Below are 18,568 nucleotides of genomic sequence, written 5' to 3' on the forward strand. Positions count from 1 at the left end.
CTCCTGAAAATACAATAGTAACAGCTACTTGGCTGTACTGAGTACTCAAATATCTTCACTCCCTGAGTAAGAACTAGTGCTGGCTATATTTGGTATTTTCTAGACAATGTTAAGTTATTTTGGTTATGCGCTAGAGCCTACTTAGGTGGCTCATCATAGCTAATTTTATCAGTCATAACGTTTGCGGACAGGACAGAACATTTTCCATCAATAATAATGCTGAAATCAATCCATTATCATAAACAGAAAAACAAAAGTACTACAGAACTAGTATCACATTTGTACACAAAGGCCAATGGAATATGGACTGTACTTCCAGGCATCTGTGAAGTTATACAGTTAAAACACAAACAAAACTGAAAATCTAGGTGATTTGGATGGAAGAATTTCTAGAAAAAAAATCACTGAACTGTTTTCATGAATTAATAAGCATGAACATATGGCTTGAGAAATCTTTTTGATAATTTACATTCTGGAGCTAGGCTGATAAAAATTAGACTGAGGGTAATGTTTGGAAGTTTGTGATTATTTCTCAAGCAATCTTAATTATCAACATATCCCAATCATACCTAAAGATACAGATTAACATATACCTATAAAACATACATACATGTCACATGTACCAGTTATATGTGTGCGTGCATGCATATGTATGTGTGTATGTGTATAAACAGATATACATTACTAGAAGGCCTTTAAACTATTTCAAGTAGTCAATATGATCTAGGAAATAACACTTGTCCAAAAAAAAAATCTGGCAAAGAATCTAAAGTGAAATGGCACCATGTAAAGAACATTGGGCTTAGAATAAAAAAATTCATCTTCACGAATTCAAATTCAGCCTCAGACACCTACTAAGCTGTGACCTTGGACAAGTCACTTAACCCTGCTTGCCTCAATTTCCTCATCTGTAAAACGAGCTAGAGAAGGAAATGGCAAACCACTCCAGTATCTTTGCCAAGAAAACTCCATATTGGGTCATAAAGAGTCGGACATGACTGAAACAACACAATTAAAGTGATATTACTCCATATGGTTTCTAATTTTACTTAAGACATCATGTTTTTCAGAAATGTTCAGGTTTTTTAGTTTCTAAATGTCATTTGAAACAATTCCTTTTTTACATGTAAGTGAAATGAAACAATAACTTCTAGTCTTTGAAGGAAAAACATTTTGACAATTAACTTATTTTTCCTACAATGCTAATATCCTCCTAAATCAAAGTTATCTTTAAAATCAGAGGGCTTATAGCAAGCCATTCTACAGAAAAACAGGTTAGCAATATTTTGCATTAACCACAGATTCCATTATATACTGTGTTTATGGTCATCTATTGACAATATAGTTTTGAAAAAAATAAATGACTACAACTAGATAATGAAAATGCTTTTCAAAGTCCAGTCCCAATATGGTCTTTTTCCTCCATACCTGGGATGCATGCTCCCTAGCTTCTGTGAAGACTCAACCTAAGTACCATCTACTCCAAGAATTATTTCCTGATTTCCAAGTTATTAGTGCTCTCTCACTCCTGAAATTACTTGGTCTTTATTTCTCTAGATTAATTTTATAATCTCACAGTAGAATGCAAACTCCTTGAAGGCAAGAAGGATTTTGGGGTACTTGTATCTCCAAGTGAATATGCACAGTGCCTTACATAGACTAGGCATTCAATAAATGTTTGAAATTAAAAGTTAGCTCTTAGCATTTTCTTTAGTGAAAATGGAAAATTACATATAACTTAAGTAACTTTGTTATGAATTTCAGGAAAAAACATTTTCCTAGGAATAAAACTAGGATCTTGATCACTTACCTTTGCTGTGGTTTTCACTGGGATGTGAATGTTGCAATATCTTGATCTTGAGATGGAGAGGTGTTTTCTTTCACAGCTGGGAACCTTGCCAACTTGCCCATAAAATTCTTTTGATAAGCTGCTAGGAGATCAGGGTGACCTAGCCTTGCCCTGCATCTTCCCTCTTAGATGGACATTCTAGGTCTAGGAGCTGACCAAGAGTAGAAAAAACAACATTCCCCTTCAATATACTGTTGAAGTGGGGTCTGGCATTTTGCACATCTATTTCACAATGTGCCACAGAAATGTCATTACATCTGGGATATATTTGTTTATTTTTCAAAAGCACATTAACTAATTTATTAAACTTGTTTTCCCTTAAAACATTTTATCAATTAATATATATGGAGGAAAAAAATTACTTGGCACTTCTGGTAAAATTTCAAAAATTGAGGGTGGAAATGGAAGCAGATAAATTCTTAAATGTCCAAGAACATTTACACCACTATACCTTCAGAGAAACTTGAGGTAATAGAAAAATACAAATAAAGGGACAAAATAAATATTGATTTTCCTCCATCAACCCTAGCTCTCAGGGGACAATCCCCTTCTTCTTAAGCACAAGACAAAACTGCTCACTTTCCCCTAGAGATCATATGTAATTAAAAACAAAACTTATAAGCAAGGCTTTCAGACAAGACCCCTGAGAATCTGATTCTCCTCTCACCTCCCTCCTCCAACCCTCTAGACAATTACATTCACAATTAGCTTTGGGGGGGTTTTATAGACATATTGAAATGCTTCCAATCAAAGCTAAAAGTTTTGTTTCAAAGATTACACTCAGATATTGAATACTTTTTAAAATTAAGTTTTCAGTATTTCATTTTATATTTTACAGAAATATAAGGAATAAGAATACTTATTGCTGATTCTAGTATTTACTAGAAATTGCTGATAAGCAACTGGTCTTATATTTTCCACATTTATTCTATTTTAAAAACCAAATCCATATACATGGTCATATGGATTTGTAAAGTCAAAAAGACCTAGGATATTTTAGGTAATTCTAGAATACATGGGGCAATAAATATACTTTATTAAATATATTTATTAAGTCAATAATGGGAACAAATATAGCTTAGTAAACAGAGGAAAAGCCTTGGAACCAAGGAAGAGTTAAATTTGAGTCTTGCCTCTGTCCTCTATTACCTAGCTGTGTGAATACAGGCAAGGTGATGGACCTGTCAATGGTCAAGATAATTCCTTGAGAATATTTATAGTTCAGTTGTGATGATTTACATGATAAATCATGAAATCATACATCAGAACAAAGACAAAGAAACCACAATGAAACAAGATAAGATCGTCAACCCAAAAAGCAAATGACAAATCCAGTTTTTCATTAAACTCACTTGGGCAAAACAACAACAACAAAAAAAACCTTTGTGGATTTTTTTTTAACAAATCTGGACTGTAAGTGACAAGTAAAATGAAATTGAAGCTAATACTCTTGGTTTCCATCCATATCTACTCTCCTCTTTCTCCCACCTGCAAGATACTTTTGTCCCCCTGAAATTCACAGGACCTTAGATTTAGAGCCAGAATTGGGAGTCCATACAAAGTTGTATAAACTGTATTTTAGTTGTAATAACTGTTGAACTTTGAGGATGGGAAGAGATCTTGGAAGTACAACCTAGACTAAACTCAGGTTTCCTCACTCCTAGGCTTTTACCATAGATTTTTAAATCAGTTCAACTCTTGCTTGAAAAAAACATCTAGTCTCAAGTTTTTATACAATAGTAATTCTTCTGAATCTCAGGGATGAGTTTTTCCCATTAGCAACTGTTACTTTTTTTAAGTGAAATTTTTAAACATGTATTGATCAATCAACTCATTAAGAGTCTGCTATATACAACAAATTCTAAGATAGTAAGTATATACTGACAATGCATGCCCTCAAATTACTAGCAAGTCAAATCAGTTCAACTCATTTCTGAAATTTACAAAGACTACTACATATAAAGCACTGTGTTGGACAGGGTTGCAGAGATAAACTAAACAAGCCTTGTCCTTAGGAGCTTACATTCTACTGCAAGGATATTTCATATATACATATGAAAATACAAAGTACTTACTAAGAATCAGTTTTAAGGAGAGAGCATTAACACTAGTGTGGATCAAGAAAAGCATATTATAGGAAATAGCTCCTGAAATGTGCTTTGAAGTTAGGGATTCTGAGGCTCAGGAAGACTAAGTACATCGCAGACATATAGGACCACCTAACTGTTAAAAGGCATAGTGGCAGGGGATAGAATGCATTCCAAGGATAACAGAGGGCAGGTCAATCTAAATGAAAAGAGTAAATGGAGAATAATATGATCTAAGATGAGAAAAGTAGGGATGATGTGTGTGAAAGGTTTTAAATGCTAGGCAGAGGATTTCATATTTTACCCTAATGGTAACACAACGTCTATCTAATTCTATCTAGGAACATGAAATATGTCCAAATAAGTTGTGTATACATAGATACTACAGCATATTTCATATTATAAATGCCTAAAAGAAGAGGTAATTCTTTACCACTGCTTCTACTACTAACTTCTGGGGCTAGTCTACACCCTCTTCCAGTTGATAGAACTTCAAAGATTTCTGAATAGCTATTATATCACCTCCTTAGTCTTCTCCAAGCTCTAGTTGTTTCAATTCATAGCATAAAAAGCCCAAATAAACAACATATCCAGTCCTCTAATTAGCTTGGTTATACCATCCTGAGTTGGCTCTAGTGTTTTTTATCCATGCTTTTCCTAAAATTTGACACCCAAAATTGGGCATAGATGTGGTCTGGCCAGGACAGAATACAGTGGCATTATCACTGTTTTCTTCATAGACAGACTATAATGGACTCTTTTTGCAGCACAGACCTAGACTCTTTTGGCAGTCTGGTGAAACCTATAGATCCCTTCCTGAGAATACTTTTAAAACCATAAAATACTTAGAATTAAAAAGAAAATCAATTACAAATATTACACACATATATGCACATGTATATGTATGAATTAAACCAAGTTCACAGACCCCAGACTGAGAATCCCATTATCTAGACTTTCCAAACATGAAGTAGTCTAAAATATTGCTAGGTTTTCTGGTTGCCAAGCTACCTACTGCCTCAGACTGAATGCATAGTCCACTAAAACTCCCAGATATTTTCCTATAAGAATTTCTAACTAGCTATTACCTCCCCTCCTGCATTCAGTACTGTACAGTTTTTATTTTAACTCATGTGTAAAGTTTTATTGAAACTAAAATTTGGGGGTTCTGTTCAATCAGTCAACAAGCACATTAAGCATCTAGTCTGTGGCAGGCTTTGGGTTTGCAAAGCTAAAAATGAAAAAATCCCTACCCTCAAGAAGTTTACAGTCTATTAAGGAAATATATACATAAACACACACACAAATTAAATAGCTGGAACAATCAATAAAAGCCTCATCTGATGTTCAACTATCCATTCCCTTCCTGTTCCTCATTAACAAAGAACATTAGGTGTTAAGCATGTTTTAGTTTTTGAGCTCAATCAAGTAAAATATGTATGCTATTGTCTATATTCTCAATATGTAATCTAAATCTGAAATATATAGCTTTAGTTTGACTAAAACTATAGTCTTAGTTTGGAACATGAAGACAAAAGGGTAGCCTGTGTATGTAAAGATTTTCCCTCCCTAAGCATATCAGAAAACCAGAAAATGAAATGAGTTACATTTCTGTAGCTTATTCCCATGAGGTAGGACACGCAAGTCTAATATCTCTGTTTTATAGATTATGAACCTATTCTATCCCCAAATGTCCTTGAAAATGTGTCAATATAATTAGACATCTACCATTAAATAGAATCAATCCCAACTATCAATGTTGTTGTTGTTAACATAAAAAGAAAAAAAAAAGGACATATTCCTAGACCTACTAACTGGTTAAAAAAGCCAGTCACGTCATGGAAGGTGATTATTTTTGTTAAGCTTCAAGAACACTATAATTTATATCTTAGGATAACACCGTGAATTCTAAAAGTTAACAAATTTCAAAAACATTTAACTTAATTTTTCCATAGTTTATTGAAATATAAGAATGAATTCATCGTTTCAAAATAAGTTACAATATTTAAGAATTATACTACAGTCCCTAATGTTTACCAAATAAAAACAAAAATTTTAAGGTAAAATATTCATAAACAAAAATTCCAAGAAATGTTTAAATCTCATAGCCAAATGTATTTCATATTTATTCCATTTTAACTAACTTATAAGACACATAAAACTCAAGGTAGAGGAAAGTTGCTCATTTTCATTTTGAGTCAAACATGCATTAGCTAATTAAAAGTTTGAAAAATCAAAAGGAAAATGCATCTTTTTAAAAAGCAGCAATATAACCTCATGTCTATTTCACGCATTATTATACATTTTTAAAATTTCGATGATCAAGAAAGACAGAGTTATTGCCACTTAATATCATGAAGTCTGAGTTTCCATAAAAACTTGTATAGTATTCAAGTTACATTCTAGCTCCTGTTCTGCTTTGCATTATTAAGGTAAATTATGAAGCCCTCTTACAATTGGGAAAATTATCCCGTATGATACAATTTTTAAAAAGATCTTATACACTGTGTTGTCATTGGAATGTATAAAACAGTATATACTACCCAGATTGAAAGCAAAGAGATACATTATTTTTGTATTTCATTTTTATAGAAGCTGCTTTTTTAAAAAATGACAAATGGAAAATATTGAGGTATTATTTTCATAAATGTTATCTTATCAACCTACCTTAGTTAATAACACCTACCAGAGGCAGATACATAAATGTCACTAGAAGAATTTTAGCAAATTGGGGCTCAGAATTCATGAAATTAGAAAACAGTAGACCTGGCATTCCTAAACTGACGTGCAAATAGCCACCCTGGCTCAATACCTGAAAGAATGCCCCTTTTGTCCTTGGAGATTACCCTCTCACAGATACTAAAAACTGCCATTCCCTGAACAAGATAGGAGGAAAGGATGAAATAGAAGAAAAGCTCCCTCTTATATACATTATTTTTCTTCCCTCCTGTCACTCCCTTTGTCCTACCACAGTAAGTCAGTTATAGTCAGCAATGTAAAAGGGGAAGTGGGATAAATGTTAAATCACATCATGCCTACACCATGTAGGTGGTTCTACTAGGGAATGCTGCCTCATCTAGTTTCAGGAAAGGAAAAAACAAAGGAAAGAGAGTGGTGGAGATCAAACCTTTCATAACTCTTTACTACCTAGCCCTAGAACCTTTTACTTATTTCATCCTTCTTCACCTTTAAGTCTAGCTCATGTTTTAGTGGAGGGTCACCTCTAAGCCAGAAGTGAATTCTGAATGCATTTATCACAAAAACATTATTATAGATGCTAATTAGACTCTAAAGTATTATTTGCCCCACATTTTATATCTATGATGGTTAAACAACATCGTATAACACTTTCCATGGGATAATGTTATGTTCTCAACAAGCAACAAACTAAAGAATTTTTTAATAACTTGCTCATAAGTTAGGAAGACCTATAATAATGCTTATGATGCTGGGAACGGAGAAGAAGGAAAACACATAATTTCTACATCAACTATTCTTTGGAAACATTTAAACAAATTATGTCACCTATTCTCCAAAAGTAAGCAGCTAATGCATAGGGAGTAATAGCCTCATTTTATAAATGAAAAAAAAATTAGTAAGTTATCAAGTAAGTCACATGATTAGGACAGAATCCTGCACTCCCAGTCACATATCCACCTAAGATAATAGTGTGATCCTTAGTAATGAACATGACATAAGATAACTTACTGTTTTGATGAGAGTATTATGTGAAATGGAAAACTGAGTTTTAAACATACTTTTATTTAAATATGGTACATTTACAACACTAATGAGTTTTCACAACTGAGAAAATGGTTTTACCAAGTCAGAAGCATTATTTTTTCTCATTATTGCAGTGTATTTGAGCTTATTTTGAAAGCACCTCAGAAAGTTTCAACAGTTAAAACTTAAAAGTATGGAGCAGTAACAATATTGTTTTTAATAAATAAATCAATGTAAAGAAGTAATTCACAAGTCTGTGGCCTCCAAATAAATACTGCAGATTTCAATACTTACTTATCAAAGCTATCACTATTTTTGATGAAGCTCTCGAGTTTTTCCTTGGCATATTCCACCACATCTGAGTGAAGCTCAATTCCATGATTTATTCCAAAAGGACCTGCAATCGTAGCAGCAGCGTTTTTATGAATAATGATGATGATATGCCCTTTTATAGCCCCTTTTTACAATCCATGATCATTTACACATCTCAAAAGAACCCTGTGAGCAGGACTTCAAATATATTGGAATCTAGTTCCAACAGATGAATATTATTTTGTCTTTTGATAAGCATTGTAAGAGCAGGGCCTATATCACATCTAGTTTTGTATTCCTAGCACTTACTAGTGCTTTGTACATTGTAAATCTTACTAAATGTTAGTGGAATTAATGAATGTCTCTGAATAGAAGGGGGAGAAAGGTATACAATCTTCCATCAAAAGTGACCATCTATCCCATTCATTCTGAACAAAGTGGGATATAAGAATTTTGCACTTTTACCATTAGCTCTAATTTGCTTATTTCTAATACCTATGGACCTCAAGCCCTACACAGACAATACAGAGAAGCATTACAAATTTTTTGCCCTGATTTTCTGAAGTACAAGCTCATGAAACCAACTTTTCAGTTTCAAGCTATAATCAGAAAAAGACCATGTGCACTTGAAACTTCACATCTTCCCTCTGCTAGCTATTCCCTGACCATCCTAGCTTAGTGATATTTCCAACATATGAATTATAAGGCACTGACATATTACCTTATTATACTTGTTTGTGACCATCTTACTTACTAGACAATTAACTCCTACTGAATAAAAAAAACTACCACAGAGAATAAAAAACAGAATTTTATACAACTTTTTATATAACTTCTATCCTCCCTGATATCATATAGAGGCTTAGGGTTATGTGCAGAATAAATGGGTTTATGTTGTTCTCATTTTCTTTGGAGAGAATGAATTTAATCTCTTCATTGCCCTTCAATATATACATATAAGTTCAATATATACATATAAGTACAGCCTATGTTTTTAAGAAACAAAAATGTGAGAAAGCAGCTTCTGGTCCAGGAGACAGTCTAATTAGGCTTCTTCCCACCCCTTGTATGCCTCCCCCTGAACTCTAGTAGAATGATTGTTTCTCAGAGACACTCATGTGATATCATGTTTAAGTGCATCCTTAAAAACCTCATTTAATTATTATTTTAATACTCTACTAAGTCCTTTTGTCTTCTGTACCAAGTCATTTCTGGTTGGTTTTTAAAAAAATACTGAAATCTCTATTGAACCTTTCCTTTGTGATAAAGGATATTTCATGTTTATTCCTAGTATTATTGCTATAAGAATTCCTCTTATTTATGAAACTATTTATCTTTGAAATTCCATGTCCTCAATTAAAAATTAATTTTTAAAAAGGAGAAAATCTTATTCATCTCACATACTCCTCAAACAATGTTTTACGAACCTAAGAGCCTCCCATCCTTCAATGTTTTTTAATCTAGGAACACATATAAAGTATTTCCTTTCATTCAGAAGTCTCTATAGAATGCAAAAGCAATAAAGAAAAAAAAAACTAACTTTTTTTAAAGTTGGAACCCACATGTTATCTCTTGAACCTAAATGTTATCTTGTACCTAAAGGAGGCGGGACTTCTACAAGAACTTTCTCCTTTAATTTTATATCAAATAGAACCTTTATCTGTTCCTGAAAATAGGCTCTCTTTATGGTTCTGCCTATATGGAAGTAGATAAAATTTCTTACATTCCCAGGAGCCATGAGAATGGGAAACTTCATGCCTCAGTCTAGAGCACTGGGCCCAGAGTCAGGAAGATCTGAATTCAAATGCAGCCTCAGACACTTATTACCTGTGTGACTTTGGGCAAATCACTTAACCTCTGCCTTAATCCACTGGAGAAGTAAATGGCAAATCACAAAATATCTTTGCCAAGAAAACTCAATGGACAGTATTGGTGCACTATGGTTCACAGGGGTTGGATATGACTGAACAACTTAACAATACAACACAAGTTATAAGAATACGATCACAAGAGGATTAAAAATAACATCCAATGGCCAAAAACCAAAACAAAACCTCATAAAAGATTAGTAAACCTGGTAACTTGATAGACTGATAGAACAATATGTAAGTCTTCAAGAACAGTACTGGAAATTATCTAAATTTTTGTTGTTTAATTGTGTCTCACCCTTCATGACCCTCTGGACCATAGTATACCAATGCTGTCCATGTACACTGAGTGTGTGAGGCTGAATTTGAACTCAGGTCTTCCTAACTCCAGACCCAAAACTCTATCCACTGAGCCATTTAAGCTGCCTCCAAATAAAAACACCGAAAACATTATTAGTGTGCAGACTGAAAAATGGAGAAAAAAAATAGTGAGGAATTTTAATTCAACTTGATAAGTATGTTTCTAGATTTCTAAATATAAGCTACCTACCTCTTCAACAAGAATAGAGAAATTTGAAATTTCACAAGGTCGATGACTTCAACAATGTCAAGAAGACTATAAAGTATCCAAATGCAAATAAAGAGGAATTATGTTCAAGCCTAACTCAAAGGTAAATATTTTAATTCTTTAAAATATATACTTTTACTATATTACTTTATAATCACTAAGAGTACATAGAAGTATCTTTGTCTCTAATTCTATTTATACAATTTCAGAACTTAAGTCTACCCATAGAGAACAAGCCACTTTTATTATGTCAATTTTTCTCAATCAATTCTTCCTTTTCTGATTCTCATACAATTTTCAACTGTTCTAACTTAATTCTTTGTGCATTTTCTGCTGTCTAATTTGCTGGTTCTTTATCTGACAGCTAATACTATATTACAACTATCTATCTGGTCTGATGTAATGCCACTAATATTCTTTTTACTATAACTAAGTTATAGTTAAAATAGAAAAGTTTGTTATCAAAAGAAATAACAGGACATATAGCATAAATTGTTCTACTTCAGTTTAGATCAGGATCTTAGGGCTATAAGATAACACAAAATTTAGCTCCATTTTTCTGAGGGCTTTGACAATGAATTATTTAAACTCAGTCTTTATTTATTTAGATTTTGCATCAATTAAGAATATGAAGACAAAATTCAGTCAGAAGTCCAATATTTAAAATTATTGCAATTAAGAAACTGTCCTCATTAAAAAAAAAATTTAGTGGGGGCTGGATGGCACAGTGAATAGAGCACCAGCCCTGGAGTCAGGAGGATTTGAGTTCAAATACAGCCTCTGACACTTAACATTTACTAGCCGTGTGACCATGGGCAAGTCACTTAACCCCATTGTGGTTAAATGCCCTCCAAAAAAAGAAAAAGAAAAAAAATTTAACATGGCTATTTAACATTATATAAATCAGATTAATATTAAGAAAAGTTTCATTAAATGAAGCCAATTAACAACTTATTAAAATTCCACAGAATTAAAATTGCTAATTTTTGTAATGATTAACCTACTATATTGAGAATCTAAATTAAACTAAATAAGAACTTTTTTATATTTGTTTTTTTGCAATTATATTAAAATGTATTAATATACTAGCAACTGTATATTAGTATATAATGTACATATAAATAGTAAAATGTTGCCAGCATACTAAGGTTTCTCCTAAAATGAAATTCATATGCAAAATAGTTAAGGTAAATCATAAAATTCTAGTTCTAGAGAACTGAAAAGGTTAAGGAGCCAACTAATACAACTCCTTCACTTTACTCCTGGAAATGAAGACCTCCATTCAAAAATTAAACACTCTGTTCATCATGGGAATATTGAGCATTTTTAGAGTACATGTCCCAAAATAGTATACCAAGATGGCTAGACAGATCATGTTACATATATAAAAATAAATATACATTATAAAATATATCTCATCTTCACAAATTATCAATTATTAAAGTCAGAGCTTAAAGAACTTTAGAGATCATCCGGACCGATCTCACTCATACCACCCCCAGAGGTTATTTAATGTGTGTGAGAACTCTGCTAAGCTCTGGGGATACTAAGGCAAAAGCCTACATAGTGTAGCCCTGCCTTCTAGGAGCTCACATTCTAGCAGGAGAAGACAGCATGTAAAACATTTTAAAGCTATATATGGGGTTAAGGGTGGGGAGTGTTTGCATGTGATAGCAAATGGAAGGTAATTTCAGAAGGAGGGGCCCTATCAACAAGGAAGGTGTGGGGGAAAGGAGGGAACAGTCATAGGAAAGGCCTCCAACAGAAGGTGGAACTGAATTGAGTCATGAGGGAAACCAGTGAAGTCTTGATAGAGAGAAAGCATTTGTTTTGAGACATTAGGGACAGCCAGTAAAAGGGCACATAGTAGAGACCCTTAAGTGTTATGTGTGTTATAGTAGCCTGGGTTATATGGTGTGTGAAAAAAAATGAAGTAAAAGAACACTATAGGAAAGTAAGGAAGTGGCCACGTTGTGGAAGATTTTAAATGCCAGAGTTTATATTTCATCTTGGAGTCATTGGAGTTTAATGAAGATTGGGGTGACATTGTCAGACCTGTGCTTTTTAGGAAATCACTTGGGCAGCTCAGTTGATCATGAAAAAGGGAAAATTTGAGGTTAAGTAGACTAACTAGAAGACAAACATGTATATATACTGTCCAAATATGTAATAGAATAATCCAAACATGACATTAAGAATAGTTGTAGAGAAGAATTTATAAAGGAGAGATGTTTGTGATAACAGACACTCCAAGATGATGACAGATTGATAAATGGAACAAGTGTGATAGGACTGAGATGAATGAGTGAGGTTGTGAGCTAGAAGGATGGCAGTGCCCTCCACAGTAATAGAGGAGAAGTTAAGAGAAAATAATGAGTTCTATTAGAGAAAAACTGAGTTTTGTGATGCCATACAGGCATTTAATTAAGATGTCCAAAAGACACTTAGTGATGCTAGACTGTAACTCAGGACAGAGGTTAGGTTTATGTATTATCAGTCTAGAAATGTTCTGAATGGAGGTAATAATTGAACCCTTGGAAGCTGATGAGTGAGTAGGATATTAGGTAGGGAAAAAGAAAAAAGGGCCTGAGACAGAACCCTATGGAAAACTCAGGGTTAGCGGGTAAACCTGGACATGTAATTCTTTTCTCACTTTGGCTAATATGGGCCAATTATCTAGAGCCTTTATGATTCTTTTGTAACATCAACTGCTAGCATTTATAAAGCACTTTAAGGTTTAAGTTCTTTACAAATATCTTATTTTATCTACACAATCACCTTGAGACTATTATTATCCCCATATTACAGATGAGAAAACTGAGGTAGAGGTCAAGTGACTTGTCCAAGGTCACACATAGGTAATAAATGTCTGAAGCCATATCTGAACTTAGAGAGGTCTTCCTAACTCCATGCTCAGCCACACAGTACCATCTGGCTGCAGAAGAGGAAGCAAAGAAGTGAAGTAACCTGTTCACTGTCACAAAAATAAGGTCTTCTGACTCCCAAGTTTAATGCTCTTTAACTATGATATGCTGCCTCTTAGATCTTATTAATTGAATTTTTACAAGATCTTGTTTAAAAAACAAAACAAAACAAAAAAAGCCCACCTCCTCCAATTCATGTAAAAGATGACTCTGAACAAACCTTGGAGCTACAGAACCCACAAAATGACACAGAGAAGCTAACCTCCAGCTGAGGACAGCCCGGCAGGCTGGCAGGAATCAGCTAGCACAGCACTCTGGGAGCCAAGCCCAGCCCTACTCCAGCTAGAGGTCTTAGCCCCAGGGCGGCCTGACCAGCCACCAGGTGGAGGGACTCCAGATCACCAGCAGCTGTAGCAGTCTTCAGAATTATCAACATATAGAGGTTAAGGACAAAGTGAGAGGTCAGTGCAGTGTGGTCTTTGGGATTTGGTAGTTTGGGAGTGCAGTACAGCCTTTATCCCCCGGCAGGAGAAGCCACTGAGGCACAACAGGGCATGCAGCAGCTCCTGGCCTGCAGATTTTAGGGGGACCAAGCACCAGTCTGAGTGGTAATCGCTCTTGCTTTAACCTGCTTGGATCTGGATCACTGTCTAGGGTAGGGGTCCTGGCGGGGGGGAGGGGGTGTCCAGCTTGCCAGAGCATGTGGAGGCTTCAGAGAGGGCACCCAACTACTACCTCCGGCAGCTGAGAACACCCCAGTGATTGGGACAAAGCCCCCCTGTCTGGTAGCAGAGTCCTACAGTGGCAGAAAACCCAGGGGTCAAGTGACTAAGTGGCGACATGAGCAGGCAAAGGAAGCAAACCAAGCAGAGCAATCCAATATTACACTCCTATTTGGCAGACAAAAAGGATCAAAGCATGGAATAGGAGGAAGACGGTGAAGTCAGTACTCCTACACCAAAAGCTTCAAAGAAAAATACGAGCTGGTTGCAGGCCATAGAGGACGTTAAGAAAGATTTTGAAAACCAAATTAGAGAAGTACAGGAAAAATTGGGAAGAGAAATGAGAACAATGCAGGAAAATTATGAAATGAGAGTCAACAACCTGACTGAAGAAAATAACACCTTAAAAAACAGACTAACTCAAATGGCAAAAGAGGTTCAAAAAGGCAATGAGGAGAAGAATGCCTTAAAAAGCTGATTTGCCAGATGGAAAAAGAATCTCAAAAGCTCACTGAAGAGAATCATTCCTTCAGAATTAGACTGGAGCAAATGGAAGCTAGTGACTTTATGAGAAATCAAGATACTATTAAACAGACCCAAAGAAGTAAAAAAAAAATAGAAGGCAATGTGAAATATCTCACTGGGAAAACCACTGACCTGGAAAATAGATCCAGGAGAGATAATTTAAAAATTATTGGACTACCTGAAAGCCATGATCAAAAAAAGAAAACTAGAAATCATCCTTCAAGAAATTCTCAAGGAAAATTGCCCTGATGTTTTAGAACCAGAGGGCAAAATAGAAGTTGAAAGAATCCACCAATCACCTCCTAAAAAAGATCCCCAAGGGGCAGCCAGGTGGCTCAGCAAGTAAGAGCACCAGCTCCAGTGTCAGGATGACCAGGGGATCAAATCCGGGCCCAGATACTCAGCACCATACCCAGAAATAACTGGCCGGGTAACCTTGAGTAAGTTACTTAGCCCCGATTGCTTAAAAAAAAAAAAAAATTAGTATTATCCTCCTGTTAGACTAGCACCAACAACTAATGTCTGCTATGGTTTTCCATGTGTGTAGGTAGGTCAGAACACTGCGCTCACTTTATCCCAGCTTTTGTGTCCTGGTGTGAATAATATAGTTGAAGATGATAGCCTTTTACAAATGCATTATACAAATCAAATTGTTGCTAGACTTCTTAGAAGAATAAGGATCCTGTCTGCCATAAAATACAGTGTAATTGTTTATAAACTTTCCATGCTGTCTGACCAGCCTTGTGGTTGGGGAGCGCGCGCGCGCGTGTGTGTGTGTGTGTGTGTGTGTGTGTGTGTTTGAACCCTTTTTTTTAAACCTCAGATTTAATTGTTAGTTGTCAGATGGCTGGCATGTGTGTGTCTGGAATGCAATGCAATACACTGCATGTCCAAAATAGAAAGACCGTTTGAGGAAAAAAAAAAAAAAGATCCCCAAAATAGGAATATTACAGCCAGGTTCTAAAATTCCCAGATCAAGGAGAAAAATATTACAAGCAGTCAGGAAAAAACAATTTCAATTATTGTGGAAACAAATCAGGATAACACAGGATCTGGCAGCTTCTACGCTGAGGGATCGAAGGGCCTGGAATATGATATTCCGGAGGTCAAAGGAGCTGGTATTAAAACCAAGAATCACCTACCCAAGCAAAACTGAGTACCATGTTTCAGGGGAAAATATGGTCATTCAGTGGAATAGAGGATTTCAAGCATTCTTGCTGAAAAAACCAGAGTTGAACAGAAAATTTGACATTCAGATACAAGAAGCAAGAGAAGCATGAGAAGGTAAACAGGGAAAAGAAATCATAAAGAACTTATCAAAGTTGAACTATTTACATTCCTACATGGAAAAATGATAATTGTAACTTACGAAACTTTTCTTAGTATGAAAATAGTTGAAGAGAACAGAAATATATATATATGTACACATATATACACACACATACATATATATGTCTATATAGGAGGATATATGGGCATATGAATACATATGTGAGAGTACACGTATACATAGATAAGAGGGCACAGGACCAATTTAATGGGAAGGGAAGAAACTTAAAAGGTGAAATTAAGAGGTAAGAGAGGAATATAATGAGAGGAGATGGGGAGAGACAGAATGGGGTAAACTATCTCATACAGAAGAGGCAAGGGAAAATGGTTACAATGGAGGGGAAGAACAGGAAGGCAAAATGGAATGGGTCGACCTTATTCTCGTTGAATTTGGCTTAGGGAGGGAATGACATACACACTAATAGGATATCTTACTCTACAGAAGAGTAGAGGGGAAGGGGATGAGAGAGGGGGTATGATGCAAGGGAGGGCATCCTGGGAGGGGAGGGAAGTTAGAAGAACCCACTTTTGAAAAGGGACAGGATCAAAGTAGAGAATAGAACAAGTGGGAGGTGGGATAGGAGGGAGGGAAATATAGTCAGTCTTTTACAATATATCCACCATGGAAATGTTTTGCATAGCTACACATGTACAATCTATAACGAACTGCTTATCTTCCCAGTAATGGTGGGTGACAAGGGAGGAAGGGAATGAATCTGGAATTCAAAGTTTTAAAATCAAATATTTAAATATATATAATATATACGTATATGTACTATTATTAATATTATTTTACAAGTAACTGGGAAATAAGATGTACAGGCACTGGGGCATAGAGATCCACCATGCCGTACTGGAAAGTCAGAGGGGGTATGAGAGAAGATATGGGAGAGAGCAAATTGGAGGAGGGGATATCCAGTGGGATCGCTATTTTGGGGTGGTGGGTAGGGGAAAAACGGGGAGAAAATTTGCAACTCAAAATCTTGCAGAAATGAATGATGTAAACTATTAGTTAATAAAGCTTCTGATAAAAAAAAATTTAAATCAACAGCTTTTTGCTGAAAATAACTGGTTTTCTTGGGAAGACAATGAAAGAAAGAATTTCAAAAGCAGTAGGGAACTCAGGAATAGGAAATAAGAAATAATAATGGCCTGAACCACAATAATTGTTATGTTAGTGAAGCAGAGGGATGCAAGAAATGTTGTGAAAACAAATTTTGTTATCAAGTCTAGTCTAGTCCCACTTCTACATGACAGCCTTTCAAAGTACCTGAAGATGGCTATCATTTACCTATTATGCCTCCCTCCCTTCCTGCTGAATACCTCCAATTCCTTCAAGGAATCTTCCTATCTCCAGGTCTCTCACCAGCCTAGTTTCCCTTCTTTGGGTATGTTCTAATCTGTTAGTGTCCTAACTAAAACATGGCATTTATTTTGGATTTTGACAGATCAATGCAGAGTACAGGGACATATGACTTCCTTCACTTCTCTATTAAGATAGCTTAAAATATATTACCTTATTTGGACACCATGTCATGTACACAGTTGAGTCTTTTTCACAATATTATAGATTTTTCACTTAATTTTTATATCAGAACAGAAAAAAGTACCATTGAATTAAAGACCTGTAGAGGTTAAATCAATCCTGGTTGAGGTATTTCTTAGGCAGAAACAAGGTAGTCTTTTGTCTTATGAACAAAAGGAACATAACTAAAAGCCCCCATTTCCAGAGGGTAACATCTACTATCTTCTGATTCAGGGACCATTTGTGTGAATATGTTCTGATGGTTTGCTTCTACATCTCAGCCCATAGACTGACAAGAGTTTTTGCATTTAGACATCACAGGATTTGGCTGAAAGTGTTTCTGATTAGCTTTGTGAGTACTAGATCCACAGTACATACTATAAGGTAGTGTCATACTAAAAATAGTGTTGCTGACCTCATCTGGCTAGTTAATTGAGCCTGCATGACTGAGAAAATAGCTTACATCATCCTTAATTCAAAATGACTCCAATAAATTAAGCTGATTCTTCAGAAGACCTAAGTTTGAACCCTTATCTAATATTCTAAACCCTTATCTAATATTTACTTACCTGTATAACCTTGGGCAAAGTCATTAAACCACTGTGGAACTCAGTTTTCTCATCTATTAAAAAAAAAAGGTTTGCACTAGATCAAGTACCAAAATGGTTTACTGGCAATGCTCTGGAGTACACCCCTACTAAATTAAAATGTAATTGGGAAACTTAACAAAATAAGTTAAAATATAAAATACTGTCAATATGTGTGTTTCCCAAGTTAAAATGATCCTACAGGGATCCTTATGTACATTTTACTGAATCCTTGTTTCTATTTAAATTTAAACCACTGAACTAGATGACCTCTATCCACTGGAAGTTCGAGAAGACCTTGGTCCAAATCTATCCTCAGACATTAGCTATATGGATTCTGTGCAAATTGGACAATAAACAGCACCTACCTCCCTGCTTTACTACCTGAAGATCAACTGAGACATGGAAAGGGCTTTGCAAATCTTTTTTTTTTTTTTTTGCTTTTTGAAGGGGTAAGGTAGGGCAATTGGAGTTAAGTGACTTGCTCAAGGTCACACAGCCTAGTTTTGTGTTAATTGTCTGAGGCCAGATTTGAACTCAGGTCCCCCT

The 18,568-nt window shown here is 35.2% G+C and overlaps 1 protein-coding gene across 8 annotated transcripts in view; it reads right to left on the bottom strand.

The window, feature by feature from the left end:
• The window catches only part of PCMTD1 (protein-L-isoaspartate (D-aspartate) O-methyltransferase domain containing 1), a 548,363-nt gene that overhangs the window by 509,537 nt on the left and 20,258 nt on the right, over nucleotides 1-18,568 (bottom strand). For 6 of the 8 annotated variants that reach the window (XM_069099929.1, XM_069099928.1, XM_069099925.1 and 3 more), the window contains one exon: nucleotides 7,954-8,056. The exons of 1 other annotated variant lie outside the window; for it this stretch is intronic. In XM_069099929.1, the coding sequence (XP_068956030.1) occupies nucleotides 7,954-8,056 (103 nt within the window). Of the gene's footprint in view, nucleotides 1-1,810; nucleotides 2,001-7,953; nucleotides 8,057-18,568 lie in introns of those variants that run through there. One more of the 8 variants, XM_069099932.1, reaches the window with a different exon arrangement.

The sequence above is a fragment of the Petaurus breviceps genome, unplaced genomic scaffold (assembly GCF_028583685.1).
Source record: "Petaurus breviceps papuanus isolate PSGF00001 unplaced genomic scaffold, PetGlider_PUasm1.0 38, whole genome shotgun sequence".
Taxonomy (NCBI): domain Eukaryota; kingdom Metazoa; phylum Chordata; class Mammalia; order Diprotodontia; family Petauridae; genus Petaurus; species Petaurus breviceps.